Source organism: Pyxicephalus adspersus, chromosome 3 (assembly GCF_032062135.1).
Source record: "Pyxicephalus adspersus chromosome 3, UCB_Pads_2.0, whole genome shotgun sequence".
In the NCBI taxonomy this organism is placed as follows: Eukaryota; Metazoa; Chordata; class Amphibia; order Anura; family Pyxicephalidae; genus Pyxicephalus; species Pyxicephalus adspersus.
The window spans coordinates 101,189,740-101,211,729 of NC_092860.1; the positions used below are offsets into that span (position 1 = coordinate 101,189,740).

The 21,990-nt window shown below is 34.6% G+C and overlaps 1 protein-coding gene across 1 annotated transcript in view; it reads right to left on the minus strand.

Moving 5' to 3' along the window:
- Positions 1-425: 425 nt before the first annotated feature.
- The window catches only part of SLC7A11 (solute carrier family 7 member 11), a 124,245-nt gene continuing 102,680 nt past the window's right edge, over positions 426-21,990 (minus strand). Inside the window, 3 exon segments of the mRNA XM_072405832.1 lie at positions 426-1,609; positions 18,609-18,786; positions 19,786-19,935. Coding sequence (XP_072261933.1) covers positions 1,545-1,609; positions 18,609-18,786; positions 19,786-19,935 — 393 coding nt within the window. The 3' untranslated portion in view covers positions 426-1,544.

A 21,990-nucleotide genomic window follows, 5' to 3' on the forward strand; every position in this document is an offset into this window, starting at 1 on the left:
GGCAATACAATAAAAAAAAAACATTGAGTCATTGGAAAATTTTGGTGATTAGGGGTTTGCCCTGTTCTGACAGTGGGTACATTTAGCGTAGGGGTATGTAGCCTTAAAGTGTATGTAAAGTTACAATTAAAAAGCTGGAGCTCCTTTGTCCTTCATGGGTAAGCTTTTACCATCCCATATGTATAGGATCTCTCCAAATAGCTGAAAATACTGTCCCTAGCTCATTAAAGTGTTACTTTTATTTTATAATGACCACACTAGGCACCCCAGCTGTTTGGTGCTAGCACTTTTAGATGATGGCGGCACCCTGTAAAGGAATGGAGACCTTTGAGTATTGTGGATTTAGTTCCTCTTTAATGTGATATTATCTTTTTTCTTCTGTATTAGTAGACAGACAAAAGGTAAAATAGCTGCCAATAATCATATTAATTTAACCATGGTTTATTATACATTCAAAACAACATGTTAGATAAAATTGGAAGACTCAAGCAGAACTGCAAACTGTTTATGTTAACAATATAAAATTATGAAAGCATCGGACAAACTCTACCATAAAGAGTAGTGTGCGTTTATCTTCAACGATAAACTTTTTTAATATGTAAAATTACTGTTTTAATCAGATATTTATGAAAAGTCATAATCTGTCTTTAAATAGTAAAATATTCCAGTCAAAAAAACAAAACAAAAAAAAGTGTCCCACGTATACATTTTTACATTGTGGTACATGACATTTTCTTAAGGCCCCATTTACATATATAAACGAAGAAAACATATGCAAAAATGCGGCAATGCATGTATTATGCACTGTGCAATAAGGTGCCAATCATTCTTAGTGACATCCCAACATACCTTTAGAGTGCCCTTTAGTGTACTCTTGAAAAAAGTGCAGGTCTAAAGTTTGGTGCACGGGGCAGTCCAATAAAAAGAAAAAGAAAGTGTATAGTAATGTGAATGTGCAGGCTCACACATGCCTGGAAGCAATGCATATGTGTAAATTGGTACATCTATACAAATTCACTTTTACAATACCCTACACACCCAAAATGTCTTTTAAGGCACACAGCGGCCCAATTGGTGCTAAGAAAGAAAGAGAGAACAAGGAACAGAATGAGTGACTGTCCTATTTTTTAGATGAGTTTCAGACCATAGTAATGGATCTTCAAAGTCTTTAGAAGACAGACATTGTTAATGAGTGGTTTACAAAGCATAACTGACAATCAAAACATTAACAAGTACTGGCTTTCAAACAAAAATTCCATGATAAACTTGCAGCTCCATAGGCTACAAAACCCAGACTGACCCAATACAGAGAAAGAAAAATTGTTGTTGACTGGTATTGACTGCATTAACCCACAGACATAATGGTCTTTTTTCTAATAATTTACCACAAAGTTAAGTAAATAATAAATAAGATATTAGCTCTACTATACACAACATAAACTAATATATGTATGTAGCATGTATTTACTATGGCAATAGATGGAGTGCTTGTGGTATTTGTCCATAAAGGAAATGACTTGGCACTTCCAATATATTGTGTCTTTTCAGGAAATGTTCTCTTCTGCTGGCACAACTTCCAGTACAATCTGCAGCAGCATGGTGACTCTGTCTATAAAAAAAGAAAATAATAATGGTGAGTGGAAGATATTGAAGGGAGGAGCTTCCTAGAGGATTTATACATTGATATTTATCATCTGCTAAAGCTTCTACCTGTCATAACACAATATACATAATGCATTTTTATTTTACATGGCATCTGTGACATTCACCATTCCCAGCATGCTTTATCCCAATAACAAGGAAGGTCAAATCAATGGTCTCACTGCAAATGACTGCTAACGAAATAGAAAAATCAAAGATTGATGCTAAGGGAAGGATTCAGAAATTTATTAGGTTTAAAGCCCTAGACATTAGATTACAACATTAGCATAATGATAAATGCTTTTTCACAAGTAAGAAAGGAAGAAACATATATTGTAGTAAAAGCTATAAAAACTAAATTAATAATTACAGCTAAGTATAAGAAAAAAATATGGTAATATATGGTGGCAAAAGATAGAACAATATTGTAGTTAGAAAATTCTGAACTAGATTAAATTTTTTAATTTAAAAATGCATTTCTATTTGGTTTAGCTAAAGAGCAAAAAAATCTACAAAGTGCCCTAAACCAAAAAAGCCAATAAGAAATGCATTAACTGCATTTTGTAACTTTACATGGCCCCTTTTATTGCTTTTGGCCTTTTTTATTTGCTTTGAAATACAAGTTATAATTTTTTTTTTTTTTTTCTAACATAAAAAAATCGACAAGGTTTACACATTACACGGTAGTTGAAAAGATGGTAAAATATTTTACCCTACATTTTGAGTGATGGTCTGTTGATGTTTAAACATGTTTAAATTTCAAGTCAAAGCATTAATGTTTTGATTGAATTTTAAGCTGAAAATAACATTCATCTACAGGTAGAGAGTAAACAATAAACAATTTGCATAGTAATTTGTTCAACATAAGTGCATTTTTATCATTCTGTGCAAACTGAGATAGGTGAATGATACTTGAAAGTTTAATACAGCTACATTGGCTTAATAGTGGTTGTGATGTTCAGTTCATCTACTATACCATGCTGTGTTCTTTTCATTAAAGCAGAACAAAAAAATTTGTGATGAGGCATGGTATAATTTCAGAAAGGGACAGGCGATGCCCCTTCTGCAAAAAACTTTCTTACCTGCTGATTGCTCTCTGGAGCTGGAGCTGCAGGGGAAACCGGCAATCCTGGTTTCCCCTGCTGTTGCTGGGACTGACTAAACTCACACACCCCTGCACAGGAGTTCCGACATCCCTAGTTGACCAATCAAGATAGGCAAAGTTTGCAACTAGGAGCAGAAATAGGAATAAGATGGCGGGCTGCATCAGAATGGGTACAGGGGTGTAATAACATGGTTTAGCTCCGCTTTAACAATGAATGCAAGCGTAGCTGTCAATATCATTTAGATGTATGAACATTGTAACAAACTGAAGCAAATGAAACTCAACACGCAGTGATTTGAATAAATATGAACACATTACCAACCAGAGAGCGAGTTTAAAATGACAGCCACTATTAACCCAATATATTTGTTTCCCTGCGTAATACCTTTCCTATACATTAGTGTACATTCAGCCTTCTGTACTTAATGCTTATCTCAGTTTACACACACAAAACACAAGCACTTTCATTGAGTAAATCACTACACAAATTAAGAGGCATTCTTCTTCCTGACCACCACAATTATGTACTGTGAGCTGTGGATATTGTTACTATTATCAGGGTTCCCCATGACCTGAAAGGTATTTCAAGGGTTCAATGGTAAACAGTATGGGAAACGCTGGGTTACAGAGTGCTTATTTACAAGCATTTCAGACATTCATGGACATCCCTTTATCTGTTTGACAATATTTAGAAGAAGGGTAATTATTGGCCAGGTTGGGTCAATGTACATTTAGATATACAATAATTTATAAATGCATTGGGAAAAGAGCAGGATCTTATAAGCATTTATATCCTCTCAGCTGTTAGAAATGTTTCTGTTCCTTTTAGCTGGTATTCTTAAGCTGTTCAATAGCTATTTTTCCAAATGTGTTTCACTAATATAGATCCTTAATGTGTATACCCAGCCAAACTTTTTTTAATTTTGGACAAAGTATCCAAGAAATATCAGTTTTTTTAAGTTGTATATTTTCCTGCTGGGAAGATTCACATTTTTCAAAGGCAATGTTTGTATAGAAGCTGCTGATGTCTGTCTTCCTGTTCCACATATTTACATTCTAAAATAATTGAACTGGTAACTCAGTTTTGAGCCCTGGTGACAGTGGCGTGGGATTCACGGGTGAGAAAGCAATGCAAACATATCTAAAGACCCTACAATCAGAAAAACTAAATGCTAAGCTACTGATGTAACAAATAATAAAACTGCTTCCAGAGTTATAAGCACCTAGGCACATAAATTGTATGCCTTTAAGACACGTGTAACACATTGGGATTGTTTTATTAAAGGAGAATTGGCTGTGATTGAACCATCCAATCACATTAGGTTTCTCTGCACGTGATAGTCAGTAAATAGCCTAAACTCCTGTAGTTAATCACCCTCATTGAAATGGTTGTTGGCTGGATTAGTTTTTTTTACTATGGTATGTGAGGTTGCAATAAAAGAAAAAAAATCAGACTGTCCCTAGAGTTTTGCTTTTTCAGGAATTTAATAAAAATTGCACTTTGATATATATGGGTCAATGCTACTATTTTGTGGGTTCATCACCTTACATTGATTACCAATACATTTAATCTGCTTTTCAAAAGTCCACATTGCCATTTTGTCTAGATGCGTCTGTAATGTAAAAAATCTTTGTGTCGTCTGCAAAAAAAGGTCACAATACTTTTTATTTCTATTTTCTTTTTCTTTCACCATTATTATAAAGGATGTAACCAACTGATCTTTATATTACATTGCTGCTAAAAAAATGTTTAGAAGCCAATCTACTAATTTAGTGACTTATTATTTTAAGAAATGCAAGAATTCTGAAGTTGCATCTGAAAAAATAGGCACACTGTTACTTTTAGACTTCAGTAGTTTCAGGGGATGGAAGGTTAACTTTTGAAATGAACCTCCAGTGTGGATTTAATCACTGTATAATAGTTGACATGGTAATCACATGATCAGAAAGCATACTGATTGATTTCCAGATCTGTATTGGGGGCCAGAGCTATGACAGCCTGATCTGACAGCTAGCCACCTTGCACAGTATCAGCTTCCATTCAGCAAAGGGCATTAAATAAGACATAGTTAAAACAGACTTATAGTTCTGCTTGGAAAATGAGCCATCATGCAAATTTTTATTACAGAAGTGACAAACACTGTCTCTTCTGCATTAAAACATACTTACCTTCCTGATTGTGGTCTTCTTTTAAGAAAACGCTACCGAGAATGTGCTGGGTATACCAGCAATCCCGAGGGCTGCCAGGACTAAATAAAGTTACATCATCCTGGCCCAGCCAATCAAGATGGCCAAGGATCAGGACACACAAATGATAAGAAGAGAAAAATGGCAGAGCCCACAATGGGATGGGTGCAGGTGGGTGCCCCTGCGGTCAGGCAGGTAAAGTTATTCTACTGCGCAAGGGATATTGCATGTCCCTTCTCCAATAAGGGGCATTTCTGGTGCAATTCATTTTTTTTAATGTTCAGATTCTTTACCCCAATCCATTCTTCCTATAGTCCTGGCATTCTTAACTCTGGTACAGTACAATATGAGAAATATAATGATGTATCTAAAGATTCTATTTTAATTATATCAACACAACAAGAACAAACTTTTGGATTTGGAGAACCCTCCTCTTCTAAAAACAAACTACACTAGTAAGTCACAGCTTTTCTATGATGACTTTGTGTTATTCTTTATCTCTGCTGTATTTAGTTGTAGCAGACATGATTTTGGAGGATAATGCATTGCTGCCATCCTTATCCTCTTTCCACTAGCTGATGAACCACATGTGCACATAGCTGTCAGATCACTTACTTTGGTAATGCTTGTTCCTGGGTAATGACTTACTAAGAAACAAATACAGATTGCATCCCCTTAACAGACATCTTCGGAAACAAGTCAAATTTTATATTTTCAGCCTGGCAGATTCCTTATAACAAATTGCCATTACACATGACCTTCAGGAATATAAATGTTTACTTTATATCCAATACTTTCTACTCAATTATATTGATATGATGTTCTGAAAATGTCAAGCACCAAAGGAATTCTATGCCATAACATGTTATTCAAGAGCAATGACACTTTTAAACACTGTAAAGTAATAAACATGTTTTTATTTACACATAGAAAATATGTGCATGTTTTACCACTTGCACATTGCAAGGAATGCAAACGCTAAGTGATACTAAAACAATGCGACATCATTAAAGGACATTAACTAATGTGTTTTGCACTGTACTAATTGTCTTAGCCTAACCATGAAAATATAAAGCAAGATAGTGTTATTGTAGTCTTTTCTTTAGAACAAAGCATGTAATCTTCATCAAGTGTTTGTGAGATTTCAGTACATTTACATGGGGCACCCCAGTGCTTATTTTACGGTTTCTAGATCTAAAGGCTCCAATTGATGAAAGTAAATTGAGTCATCAAGCGAACTGTATGCAATACAGTAGACTGTGCTTTAATGACTGTGGGCCACACATTTTTATTCTATGGAAAGACAGTACACTGAATCAATTAGAGCTGCACATTTATCACAGGTTCAATTAGTTTGTAAAGGACAGCGGGAATGCTAAAACACTGCAATACGGCGAATGTATTGTCCTCTAGACCTTTAAGTATCAACTTAAGTGAACTCGACACTGCAGCAAAGCACATTTTTCATTCATTCCTTTAAAAGAAAACCGTAATGCGTTCTAGATGCTGTTTTGCTAAGAACACACTTTATTACTCTGAAGGGGAAGGAATACTGTACCTAAGTACCTGGAATTTATTGGAAGATAAACCATCAACAACAACTGAATTGCAAAAGAGTTCCAGACGATAATAACAATTTTCAGGAATGGTAGTGTCATATAATGCAGTAATTTAATGTGATATTGATCAGACTATGCACTTGTATTGTTACAAAATGAAGTTACTGACGTGTTGACAAATATATTAGATGTGTATAAATAAAATTAACCAGGTGAAGAATGATAAGGGATAGCAGTGATGAGAAAATATTTCAAAAATGTAGATGATTAGCCTAATTAGTTTTTTTGGTTCTCTAAAGATTTAAATCTGCTGTTCTCATATATTTTATCAGGATTATTTCAAATCTATTTTTTAATAAAACATGTTTCATGTTTGTACATGTAAACAGTACATGATATTTAGGTTCATTGGTTTTAACTCCAAGAGCCTATTTAGTTGTCTGCATTGCAAAAATTTGCTTTATACTTTGATTGTCATTAAGGCATATTCAAAAAATGTGCTACCAATGCAACCTAAGCTGCCAAAAAAAGCCCATGACCATTTTTTTCTATCACCATACACCTCAATGTACTACTATGCTTTTTATACGTTGCTGTGTAATACAATGCAGGTGTGTTTTCTAAGTGTAGTGGGGTTCAATTTATTATGAATAGTGCCACAAGGTTGCATTCCATGCTACATGTGCATTGAAGTTTAAATGGGCACTGAAAAGTGGATGTCCCTGCAAGGCTTAAAGCAGCCTTCATAATATCAGCACCTTGATGAGTTGGTAAAGGGGTCCAACTTCTGACTTTGGGGAAAGACCACAACCGTTCCCACACTGTCAGTTTTAATTACTTTCCCAATTCAGTAGGAATATCACTGTCTCCAGGATCCATTACTGCACTTATCATAAATTGATTTCTGTTAGAGTCATTCATTTGGAGCTAGAAGTCCCAACATGTAGACATGATTGACTTTACAACTCTAACTTAAACTAAGCTTTTCATTGAAAAGGAAGATTTGATATGATTAAATTCTTTTAAATATTTTTAAACCATTATTTAAGAAATCAATGGGAGCTAATTTTCCTCTGAATAAATAATGTCTGCACCTCTGCCAAGCCTAATACAGTGGGAGCATTGATGTCTCAAATTATATAACTAAGAGGAAGCTTGGGAGGACTTTCCACTCTCTGCTGGGCACCACTGTATCTGTCAGCGTTTCAATGGTGGAAGGCCACATTTCCTGGATTGGGTTTGCTGGAGAAATGGGCACCTTTGCTGTTGAGGGAGATTTGCTAGGAAAAGTTTGAATTTTGGTGGGAGGGATTTTTTCCATAGTGAGAGATTTTAACTTACTGGATCAATAAGAATTATCCTTTTGGCAGGAAAAACAGCTTTTTTTTATATGTGTCTTAACTGTTCATTTAATTGTTTACCTCGAGTTCAGCTTTAACAGAATGGTGACCATATGTTATTTATATATTTTTTTTATTATTGTAAAATTTGTAATTTTTTGAAAGATATCTGCTGGTTTCAACTCAGCTCATAGATATCTGTACCTTTTGTACATCAATTCACATATCACTTCACTAGTGGTGAGAATGATTCATAAGTTCCTTTAAGTGCGCCTTACCAGATGGAATTATGACCCAGAGCCTGAGATTTGGCTCATGCTTGATAAAATATTTTTTTTCTTTCCTACGCAAAAACAATAACTGATTTGCTGTAAAATGTTTAAAACATACAGAACAAGATATTTATAGAATAACAAAGACTTCTGATGAACACATAATGTCTTGATATTTGTTGGGATAAATTCTACTGGTTTTGAATCTCAAGCTTTACCTATCTGGCCTTAAACTGGACAATCAAATCATTTCCTACTGTATCTTCAGGGTTTAAAAGCCAATTGGTGATCCGTCTCCAAAAAGTTATTTTAAGTATTTTTTAAAAACTTGCATCTGGTATAAGCATTTGTTACTGGCATATTTTTTAAACTGCAAAGGAAAATGGAAAGTAAATTAACTCATGGCCTGATGTGCAATGATGTGAAGTAAGATGGCTGAATGTGTGTGAACTTCAAACATCTAATCATGCCAAGGCAGATATCTAACCATGTCAAGGAGAAGCTCCATCCCTACAAATAATGGACATTACACTGCAGTTTATCTCACTTCACTATACTTTACAATCAGGACCTAATATCCTAAATAGATTGGTGCTCTGGTCACTGAAACTGGAACTGAGTGGAATACATCCTCACATTTCTTTCTAAAAGCAGCATAAAAAAATAAGAAGCCGCTAGACATCTTTCATCCAACTGATCTATTTATTAGCCAGTCATGTATGCCAGCATTGTATGAACTATGGCTATACTTATTGGAAGAGAGAATAATACGTTATTGGTGAATTTTGTAAGGAATCCTCACTGTCTCAGATAGGTAGTGGTAGATATCTTCCTTCCTCATTGTCCCTATGTTTTAACTGGCTTTATTCCAGCTTCCTTATCTTGCCAAATCTTTTAAATGTGTCCTCCAATCAGTTTCCTTCTATATTTTTAAACTTCTTTAAGTCTCCCAGATTTATTTTTCCTTCACATTTTCTTTATCTTACAATTTTCTACTACATTTGTTAGAAAAGGAAAGATTTTTCAGGAAACTTTTGTTAGAAAAAAAGGATGACTAATCTTCAAATCTGCTCATAGGATTACACAGTATAATAGAAAGAAAGATAGAAAGATAGATAGATAGATAGATAGATAGATAGACTGATATAGATAGATAGATAGATAGATAGATAGATAGATAGACAGACTGATATAGATAGATAGATAGATAGATAGATAGACAGACTGATATAGATAGATAGATAGATAGATAGATAGATAGATAGATAGATAGATAGATAGATAGATATCTCTTTCAGGCATCACTCATTGTACAATTTTCTATTATACCTCTCAGACTATAAAAGAATAACATATACTTGTTTTTTGTAGCTCTGCAGGTAACTGATAAATAAATAAAGTAGCTGTCTTTTGTCTGAAATGTGCACGTATATGTAGCTGCTAAAATATTTTAAGCTCCTTTAAAAATAAGAGTACTTTTTAGAGACATCTGTGAGAAATAAAGCTGATTTAATACTGCCATCTAGTGGTAGAAAACACAAAAATGCTATTGAACTGAAGCTCAGATTCAAGTATTGCAGCAGCACAGAAGTGGCAGTCAACATACTGCAGCATGTACAAATGTGAACTAGTTTATCAACACTGGGACTAGCACAACATCTATTGATCATCAGCAAAAGTGAAGAATGGATCATCGAATATTATATATCGAATATATATATATATATATATAAACATTTCTTTTAAAATATAACTGTGCAGTTACCAGTTCTAAATGATTCAATCTTTCAGCATATGGTAAGAATAGTATGTGCTTCACAGCCCTTAATAACCTTGCTACAGTAAAAACTGTTGCATTTTACAAAGCTTTCGGGAGTGTAAAGCCTTTCAATGTCTTGTAATTTAACTGACGGGGTTATGAAAAATGTAGTTATCAATGACATCTAAAATCCCATCTGATATTTGACTAATTACAATTACTGAGGGTTATCTGTAAAATGCTTGGCTGTTTACAGTTCCATTATTATGTGTATATTACAGATAAGAAGGATAGTATGTCAAGTATAATAGCAATCTTTACCTAAGGTCTCACTTACATGGTTGGACTAAGGTTGCCAGGTATATATAAGAGTAAAACTGTATATGTGATCTTATTTGATTAAACAACATAAAGAACAAAAATATTGTGCAAAATGCAGTAATTTATAGCAACTCAATGGGTCTGATTTATTAAAAGCTCACCAAGGCTGGAGAAGATACACATTCATCATTAATGCTGGGTTTTGAATCCTGGACCAGATCCATTCCAGGTTTGCTGGATCACCCAGCTTCACTGATAAAAGTATATGTTCTCCAGCCTTGGAGAGTTTTAATAAATCAGGTTGTTTCAATTAAAAGTTCTCATTGGCTGATTTGTTCTGCTGTTTTGCAGATTGCTCTCTGCCATGATAAATAGGCTGACTTACATGACTGTATGATTGTTTAGTGGACAAAAAAGCTAAAACATTTTCAGGAAACTAAATTGATCCTGAGAAAAACATAAGATGCCATTGCCGACTGTCTGCAGAGTATGGTAGTTGCCTTAAGGTTATACTGACACTATAAATCCTTTTAAATCATTGACCTGGATCATGTATGGAGACTATGATATTCAGAGTAAAATTAGATATTATTATCTGCATTGCTTTTTTAGTTACATTGGTATCTAAAGACAGCTGTATAAGTAAAACAATACCTATTGTAGAAAGTTACAATTATCCATTATGGAACACACACATAGCAATACATATAATGTACTGCCAGACCTACTTTGACATACCACTTACAAAATCTAATGCATGGTGGAACTGTTTTCCACTTTTCCTGAAAAAGAGATCCTGACTTTGGCTTTTTGTGTACTAATTGAAAAATGCAAGGATGCAATTGTAATTGAATGAAATTGTAATGAAATGTAATTGGTGATCAGGCAGGTAACAATGTTTTGAAGCTGCCTAGTCACAATTTTTTTTTCACATCAGTGTTTTTCAACTAGGGTTCCTCCATAGGTTACTAAGAGTTCCTTGAGCCATAAGTAGTTTGTGCCTTCCAGGTCAGTGATACCGATGATCTTTTTGGCTGTAAGGGTAATATTCTGGCCAGCAATATAAGAGCCATTCTTACCACCATTGTTTCTCAAACAAGGTTCCAGGGAACCTGGGGGGTTCCTCCAGATGTTGCTAGTGGGGACAGGTGAGTTTAAACACTAATTAGTTCCATGTTATGAAAACAATATATAGTGCGGCATAATGAGAAACATACAAAAAAAGATTCATAGTTTACATACCCTTTATTAGGACTTGATAACCAAGACAAGTTAGGTAATGAAATAACTTGCATTTCATTTCCTACGTGTACCTGATCAAAATCTAAGATATTATAAACAACACAGGTAAAAACATGGAAATGACTTGATGCATTAGTAAATTGTTACAGGAAAAAAAGTATGGCATAGTTTCTTTGATCCCCTAGAGATGTCAGTGATACAATTATTTTAATATTCTGATGCAAGTGGATAAAAGAGTCAGCGCATTAAGCATAGAAGTGACAGAGTGATAGAGCATGTTATTATTTTTAAACTCTGGTAGTGCTGATCAGGGCAATCGTGCAGGAAATTACATTTGAAGTCAGATAGCGCCACGATTTGCATCGTTAGAGGGTTAGGATTAACCACAGACAATGTTAAAAAAAATCAATAAGAGAAATATGGAGAATGACTGGAGGGAACCTGGAATTAATAAAAAAGACACTATAGACTATGAAGGCTTGGCACAACAGCTTATACAAAAAGAATGCTTCTATTATGTAGGGAATCGGGATATTCATAGTATAAGCCAGCTTGGTTTAAATGGTCACAGGAAACAGAAGAGAAAGTGAGTTATCAGCTAAAATGTTTATACATACAGTAAGAAGTGGCTTTTTCACATTGGTCAGGATAAATGTGAAGATATCTTTACTACCATTAACTACCTTATAATGAGTTGTATTCTAAAAAGGAAATAAACTTGAGTAAAAAAATAAATTTGAGCAGGCAGGTTCATTTTTGCGATGTTCATTACACGCACTCTCCTGTCTGCAATAAAATAAATGTATCTACCTGTTTGCAATTTTTTCTTCAATATACACTGGGATACACATGTGAACTCATTCCTACATTCAAGATGGCCAAAAATCTAGAACCCAGTAGAGGACAAAGATGCCAGCATCTGGAAAGGAGCATGGGTGGGTGAGTATAATTTAACAATTATAATCTGACATGTTGCCTGGTGCATAGTAATTACACTTTTAAGTTGGAGTGCTGTAGACCTGAGTCAAAATCATATTCAGCGGGGCTGATTTATTTTTATTGGAAGAAAATATAAGAAGATTGTTACTCATAGTGACCAATCAGAGTGTTTGTTATGTTTTTCTATTATATTTAACCCAAAATGACTATTACAATTACTGCATTTTATTTGTATGTTCTTCATGCTTTGAGTTGACTTGATTCTGTTACTCTGGTGTGCTTCCCATTACAAAAACTAATTAAAGTGAACATAAACCCCTAAACTGAGCTTAAAATGAGATATATAGTCACTTAATTGCACTGTAAAGTCACACCCCAGGGGGCAGGGAGGGAAGAAATGAAATCACTAAGAGTGCTGAACACTAACTCCCCGAGATGATCCCATGTCTACAATGAGCTCAATTGGTCACCTTGGCAATAATTGACTTGCTATCAGTGAAGGACAAAAATCATATACGCAGAAATGAATTCAGAAGGTAAATCAACAGGAGTTCCCTAAAACGCAAATATTTTCTCAGAAAATGTTGAGAATTTTTGATTTTCTGGGATCTGTGCATTTACTGTATGTTGAATATGTATGGTGTCATATCTTGGCTAAGTATAAAAGGACTGGTGTCTAGAGTATTGAGATCCGAAAAAATTCAGAATTGTCAACATTTACAAATAGTTGTGTCTAATTAAGAAACAAAGCTGCTTTACTAGAGTAAGTGCATGTGGATCTGTCAGTGACTAGCACAATTCTGGCTGATTATGATTTATGAATTTTTAGGTCCTGTCTCCATAGCATGCATCCAGTTGCCTGTACACATTTAGACAAATTAAACAATTACCATTGGGATTTTAATAAATGTTATCATTACTACTGTACTGGCAATTTCTATTCTTCTAACTGTGGAAATATTGCACGTTACATCGTTCTACACAAGCCTTCGGATGGCATCATCCAATATGACATCTCAGATAGGTGAGTCATGTGATATCATTTAGATATCAGAATGTTTTCTTAGCATTTAGCTACAAAGCCCTAAGTGTATAAGCCCATGTGAATACGTACTTCAAAGAACCAGAGAATGAAAGGTACTTATAAACCACACATATATAAAGTACATAATAAAGTAAACACACAAGGTGCTACATGTTTTCATTGCACACATTCAGTTCTTGTTCTCATAAAGAGTGTTTGCTGGAACGTATTTTTGAGTCATGATAAAGAACATAATGTTATGTACCAGAGGATGGAGGAACACTACAGGTTTTGGCTGTGGCTTTGTAAGTAATAAATAGCTAGGAGCGACAAAAAAAAAATATAAAACATAGCCAATAAGTGTGCTTAAAGATGCAAGCTGTTCTTTTAAGGTGCCCCATCCTCTCTCACCGAGAGGGTTCAATAGCATTCTGACCTGTATAAAACGAACAGCTTGCTAGAAAAACATATTTTAATTAGATGAGTTTTAATTATAGCTAATCGCTGTTGCCAAGCATTGCCGTGGACTGCAATGGTTATTCAAATCATATCTAATGATACTTTGTGATGATGTTTACAGCGATGAAATTACAGTAGAAGATCGGTGCTAAGCAAAACTTTTCACTAACTGTTCCACTCAGTGACAAACACACTTAAATATTTTCCCTATTTTATACTAAATAACAGAAGTCTAATGAGCTGGAGTTTGTATTTCCAACAATACTTTGTATTTTTATTAAAACAAAATAAATATGTTGCTTATTGTTATTTTATTTAAAATACCATTGTGCAGATCAGCTAATTTGCAATACTGCACAGTCTGGGGTTCTACAAGATAAACCATTTTATTTTATTGTATAACACAGCTGTGGGTGGATTTTATTGAAGACATGGAGATACATTGGTCAAAAACTCTACTGTGTCCATTCACTTATTAAACTCCCAGACTACAGTGATTTATATGGTAATCTGCAGAATTTGCCATTCAGTTTTGTATGGAAGTATACAGGCCATGGATTAGTTAGGTGTACACTGTATCCCAACAAAAGAAGTATACTTGCAGCTAACAATGTTTTTTTTTTTATTATTTAATTGAAAACCCTCTGAATAAATGGCTCTAACTATTAAACAGGGAATCTGACATTCCCTAAACATTCCCTTGAGTGTATAAATTACTGCTATTGAAACACATGGACCTAGAGGAATCCCACAAGAAAATGTTTGTTACTCAGAATGAATGTGTGATTCCCTGTTTTATAAAGAGAGCCCTAACAGTAATAAAGATAGAATTGTCATGAAGATTTCTGGGGGCTGGCTCAAGTGAAAATATTTTGAAATATTTATGTCTCAAGTGTACAAATGGTAAAGAAGAATGTAGGTTTTCCATACAAAATGGTAAAATATAGACAAGAAATCTGAAAAGGAAAAAAATTTCCCCTTGATCCTCCAGCAATTCCTTGTTATGCATCCCTCATATCCAAGACTTTTCTAGGGATGCCCCAACTCTCTGGAATGGTCTTCCACATCCTATTCGGCTTGCTCCTACTTTCTGCTCATTTAAAAGAGCTCCTAAAATCCATCTTTCTAAACTTGCCTTTTTGTCTTTTTCCGTCCTAAAACTCTTAGTGCTTATCCACCATTCCATACCCCCCTCCTATTGGGCCTGATTTATTAAAGCTTTCCAAGGCTGGAGAGGATACACTTTCATCAGTGAAATTGGGTGATCCAGCAAACCTGGAATGAATTTCTTCAAAATCAAATGTTTTGAATCCTGGATCAGATCCATTTCAGGTTTGCTGGATCACCCAGGTTCACCGATAAAAGTGTATCCTCTCCAGTCTTAGAGAGCTTTATTAAAGCAGGCCCATTGTGTGCTGCTTCCCCACCTTTAAGATTGTAAGCTCTTCTGAGCAGGGTCCTCTCCTCCTGTTTCATTTTTTGTAATTGTCATTTGCAACTCCTTTTTAATGTGGAGCACTGCATAATATGTTGGCGTATAAATACTGTTTAATGCTTGAATCTATAATGATATCCACTAGAAGAGCAAAACTAAAAGCCAATCAAGATCTGCTACATGCACATGTGCTGACATAGAATGTGCTGACAGTGGAACAGAGTAAAGTTAGCAGGGGTTTGACATTGTATTGAACCATTTATTGTCTAATCAGCAAGCTTGGGATGAAAACAAAACAGATCACTGAAAACCAGCGAAACGCATCAGAGCCATATGTTTTGTTCTGATCTGCAGATATAATTCATAGATCTTGTGACTATAGGGATGTTTAGATTTGAATGACATTAATATTAAAGATTTTGGAAGATTCTGAATTTACCTTGCAGTGCACTTTCCACAATGGAACTGCTGTAGCTAGATAGGCGTGGCCTGTTATCAATGTACAATGTTTCGGCCACACATGACCTCTATAAAAGGTTTACATAAAAGCTACTATAGCTTCCGCTATATGTGACCCTAGGGAAGATCATTTATTTTAGCAGTTCCAGAGTTGGAAATAAAATGCCCTTGTTGGTGTGGATTAGATAAGAAGGCATGAGATAAGATTATTATATACCTGAAGCTGTGAACATAATATACTAAAAGTTTTATAGGGGGTGTTGAATTGTACTTTTTTATATGAATCTGTAGGCTGGTGGCTTTAAAGTTATCATATTAAATGGAAAGCATGACACCTGTGTTAACTAGATAAATAGTAGGTTTACAACAGCTTACTAATTTCAAACAATGAACGCCCATACATGCTCCAAACATCCCTATTGAAATATATGGGGCATTTAGAGGCGTTATGACCAATTTAAGTTTATGGGCATTTTTTGGAAAGTGTATGGGTATTTTTTCCTATTCTATATCTTTTTTGCCACATACTTAGGTTTAAAAATGCTTAAAAACCCATACAAAGCTGTATGGTCATGCATGGACATGTATGGAAAAGTGTTTAAAATTACCAACAGTGTGGACCTAGCCTTTATAGACTTGTTTATGAATAAGATGGACAGTAGAATTAAAAAAAACTAAAAAAGTACATCATAAATTTCAACCCTGCCTAGCTCCTGGTACTGTTCTTTAAATTTGCATTTTTGTTTTAGATGTTTTTAAAAAAACGGAATTCATCAGCCTGGAGTTGAGCTGTTTTAGTGACACATGCCCATATCCTACATACCACTTGCATTTTCTACATAATGCTAGTTGTTGTTGCTGCATTAATATGATTGTTTCTATTCTGGAAAATGCGTTATCATTACTAAGACCTGTATATGTGAGTTCAGGATCAATATGATCAATGCCCTATTTTATATCAGAAATTATTGTAATTCCATAATATCAACATGAATAGTAAATAGTAATGAAGACGCATTCTTCACACATTATATTACAATCATCTGTTTTACTAAAAAAACTTATGTCTGCTAAGAAATTTGTTTATATAACTTAAAGACAATAAAAAATAATGTTTATGTCCAGGCACACTCACTTATGTAACATTTGCGTCGTGCAAATCCTCTTGTATATGGAATGAGTTAATATACATTGGTTGGAGCACTTAGTGAGATGTGAAAGTTATTAGTTTACATGTCTCAGACATCTGGTCAACTCATTTAAGGATTACCACATGTATCCAATAGAATGCTTTGCATTGCAAATTTGCCACTTTCCCTGCTACTCTGTAATTATGCTGCTGATAACAAATGAGACCTCTCTGGTCATACGTTCAGCTTCATGTATTGATTCACAAGAATCATGCCTGTTTGTAAATGAACCTAATATCTATGTCCACACAACCATTTAAATATTACCTTATTAAGCCTTAGATAAAAAGGACTTACACTGGATTTTACTTTATAATCCAGTTACAAAGATAGACTTGATTCAAGATGTTATCATTTTCACTATAAGACAAGTGTCACTTGCTGACAACAGTCCATGTTTCTTTGCAATATCCTTTTATAATAATTACTATGTAGCATAGCTATGTCTGTTATGCTGTGGACTTGCTGCGGCATATATTAGAAATACATTGAAATGGAAACAGGCACACTGAAAGTGGACAAGAAAAGCTAAAAAAACAAGACAGTATGTAAGTACAAAGTCATTATATTGAATGATTCAACAATTTATATGATATATAATTTTACAGTGAGTGTTTTGCTAGATACTGGAGAAGAAATTGTTCAGAGAGATTAGTAATAAAAGAGAATATTTTAGACCATATTGACTGAAGAGTAAATTATATTTACTGGATGTTTTTAAAGGTTTAGAATGCTGAATGACAAGTCATGAGAATAAAAGTCAAGGTTAATGGAGCAGCCTTTAAACTAAAAGCATTAATATATGACTAGAGTGAATACGGTAGGGGTATTTTTGGGGATCGAAATATTAGGGAGTAGATGTATAAATAAGCCTAGATGGAGTGCATTAGAGTTGAACTCTCGGAAGGACTGAGAGAGAGAAGTAACACTTGAGTGGTATAGAGTATGGAGTGGTTGGAGTAGGAAGTAAGAGCAGTGATTGAGTTGAATTTTACAAGCAGGATGAATATACCTAACAATCAGTAAAAGAGCTTTAACTCAATCCATCCCTAACCTCTATAGCTACTTGTACTGGGAAACAATTCAACTTCAAAGATCACAGTTAAGCCCATTTCTGACTTGTGATTGACTGCGGTTTCATACCATATACTCGCATACCCAACAACTTTATTTTGTTTGAATTTAAATGGTTGGGAAGCCTTTTGTGCATGTGTTCACTTACAGTTTTATTGAATGGGATCATCTGGGAGGATAGATGAGCAAACAACACAACACTTTGGTTAACTGCAAGTCTAAAATTGTCATATGTTGGTTTTCATTGGAAGCTTGTTCAGACTATATTGCATTAAAAAGTAACATTGAAAGGAATTGTGTCTTCAGTGCCTCTGTTGCAAAATGTAAAGATGAATCAAATAAGGGCTTGATATTATTATTATTATTATTTAAAAACAGGATTTATATAGCGCCAACATATTACGCAACGCTGTACATTAAATAGGGGTTGCAAATGACAGACTAATACAGACAGTGATACAGGAGGAGAGGACCTTACCTCGAAGAGCTTACAATCTAGTAGGTTGTTCAAAGGTGCGGTTCAAAATATATCAATACTTTAATATAAATAACCTGGACACATAATTATTTGTATATCTTGAAACTTTTAAAGTGCACCATACCTGAAAATCTTCTGAACCATTTTGGCTTGTTATCCCAGATGACAAAGAGGTAGTAAGCAGGGACTCCTGTCAGAGTAATTGCAAAACCAATCCCAGTGTTTATAGGGTCTGAGTATAATGACAGAGAAACCATAAACAGGCAGGTGAAGGAAAATAATGCTGGTATAAAAATTGGAACCTGCAAGAACATAAATATGCAAATTAAGATACTTAGAGAAACATAGTAAAACTTTAAAACAATACATAACATTTTTATAAATGATTAAAACTGACTCTTATTTTGCCAATTTATTTAGCTGTTTTGGCAAAATAATCCTTCCTGCTGACATTTATTGGAGTCAAGAAAGGCAAAAATACAGTGTCTGGTGGTGCAATAGACTTTAGTTAGAATATACTTTTCCTGGTTTACCAGGAACAGGTTTCACATATCTGTATAGCAGTCTTGTGTGCCTATTGTTTGACACAGTTCCATTAGATGTATTGACAACTTAGTTCTGAAATACATCTGATGGTATATAATTAGATAGATAGATAGATAGATAGATAGATAGATACTGCTGAGATTATTAAATTTATATAAGCACGCATCACAGATTCTGAAATGCAGTTAAGCAGTTAATGGACATACGTAACCTATAAACTAATGTTCAGCAAATATAAGTTTGAAGGTAAAACTGTATATTATAATTGAACATTTTTCTAGCATAAATAATCATGGTTTTCTGTAAACCAACTTGGCTTGCTTTGAAATATTAGCTTGGGGTTTCATTATTCAAACACAGGATTTGAACCACTGACGTACTGTGACTAAAGTTTGGATGAGAATATGCTAATACAAAAGTTTCAACCATCTTGTGCTAGAACATTTTATGACCCACAAAGGTTGTAAATCATTAAAAAATAAAATATTCATAAATATGAGCTATTTCTTTCTACTTACAAAGAGCAGAAACAAATTTTCTTTTGTAAATCAAAGCTTTGTAAGATACAAAATAATATGCATTCCAATACTCCAACAATACTACAAAACAATTTAAAGAAGTTGTTGTCCACTACACTTGCATTATGTAAGAGACATTAGCTGGTGATACACAATCTCCTTCAATCTCTTGTGACACTGAGAGGTTCAGCATAGCGTGTAAAGATTAATGTCAAACAGAGACAGAGGTGAGTCTACCTTGAAAGGGCGATGCATCTCAGGTCGTTTGTATCGCAGATAAATGAGTCCAGCAACAGCCAAGCCAATAAAAAGCCAACGAGCAAAGCTCAGGAAATTCAGTAGGCTGTAGATATCTCCAGTGAAAAGCATCACCATTGTTAGAGGATACTGCAAAAAAAATAGGATTTTGTTTAATACTTGAACACAGCAGTTACATTTACTTTATAAGGAAGTATGTTAGGTAATAACGTATTATATGGAACTTTTTTTGTCTGGTTAAATAAGTATAAACATTACAAATGTAAATACATCCTCGCAAATATAAAAAATCCATAGAATTGCAATAAAAGGTATAATTATTAACCTTTATTTATAAAGCACCAACATATGATTTAACCCTGTACCATAAATATGGGTTGCAGAACAAATGTGGAACCAATGACTAATGAGAATGACTAAAGGACCTTGTTCAATTGAGCTTACATTCTAAGAGGAGGGGGAGAGCAGTAAACAATAGGAGGGGGCCTAATAGGATGAAGACGGGAGCTACTGAGATTGGAGCACCTCTAAAGAAGTATTAGAAACATGCATGCTAAGAGGTTATGAGTGAGGAAGTAATGAGTAGGACATTGGAGGAGCTGAGAGGGTGGCTAGGGGTGTATTTATGTATCAGTTAGAAACTGTAGGTTAGGTAAGAGTTGTGGAGTGATCTAAATGCAAAGCACAGTTGATTGCCGTAGTTTACAAATAGAAAAAAATATGAGAAGTTGTGGGAAGGATAGATAAGTCTAGCTACAGCATTCATGATTTATTGTAGAGGCAATATTCTGGTTAGTGGAATACTGATCAGTGGAGGATGTTGTAATAATTCAGGCAAGGAATGTTAGCAACATATACCCAGAGTTGGATGGTCTCATGGGACAGGAAGGGGTATATCTTGAAAATGTTGAACAGGTAGAAGTCACTGAACCTAGAGATGTTCTGTATAACTGGAGGCTACTGCAAAATGAAAGGTGCCTGTGAAGAGGGCCAAGTTACCATGTGGTTAACAATTAGAAAGCTGTTTTTTAAAAGTGGAGATGATGATAAGTTGTGTTTCATTCAGATTGAGTTTCAGATATCTATCAACCATCCATGATGAGAAGAGTGATAACCAATATGAAATTTTATCCAAGACAGAGGAAGACAATTCAGCGGTAGACAGGTAGGCTTGAGTTTCATCTGTAAATAAATGGTACTGTAAGCCAAAGAAGGATATGAGCTTTTCCAAGTGTGAAAATGTGTACGGGGAAGGGAACCAGTCCAAGGACTGGCCCTTGTGGAACACCTACAGGTAAGATGCTGGGAGAGGAAGAGTTGCCATTAAAAGAAACTTTAAAGGAGGTGTCAGATAAATGGCAATTAACCAGGAGAGAGCAATGCCATCAGTACTGTAGTATTAAGCAGGCATTTGCCAGCATCTTTCCCCCAACTGTGGAGTATTATTTAACGAAAAAGTGGTTAGCAAGCTTGGTTTACTAAAAAACATTGGAACTGTGGTGTAATTTACCATTCTTTATCCAATAATGTAATAACAGTTTTGGGTTGGCTTGACCATCAAAGGAAAGTTATGATTGGTGTTACTCCAGCACCTGAAGTATCATTATTATAGGGGCCAAATAGAGGGAAAAAACAATACTAGGATAAAATAAATAAAAAATTAGTGGGAAAAGAATGCTGAGGTTTTTTTTTTAGCTGCTGCCCGAAGATAATTTAACAGTTTTCTATCAATTTTGCGGTTTATTCAGAATCTTTGTTTTACAAATCCACGTTTAATACTTAATACATGACACAGCAGTATTACTTTCCTAAATAGAAAGCATACAAGAAGCTGTTTGCCTTCAAACTTCTCTTTTTAACTGAAACAACTGTTTGTACACAGTAGGAAAAAGAAAGGTTGTAACAAAATTTTTTTGTCACTACAGCTCAATCAACTAAGCAATTAAGAACTTTAATTTTAGCAATGGTTGCCAATATGAACTGAAAACAATTAGGTATTCTAAAGGCGGTTATTGCTTCTTGTGTCATGTTGTTGATCAAGAATCTGTAAATTTTGTAGTTATCTTCCAAAATCAAATAATGCATGCAAGGTATCATAATTTGTAAGCCAAAAAAGAAATGCATATTATGTCACTTGCATGCTTGATAAACCAACTAATTAGACACAACTAACAGACTGTACAA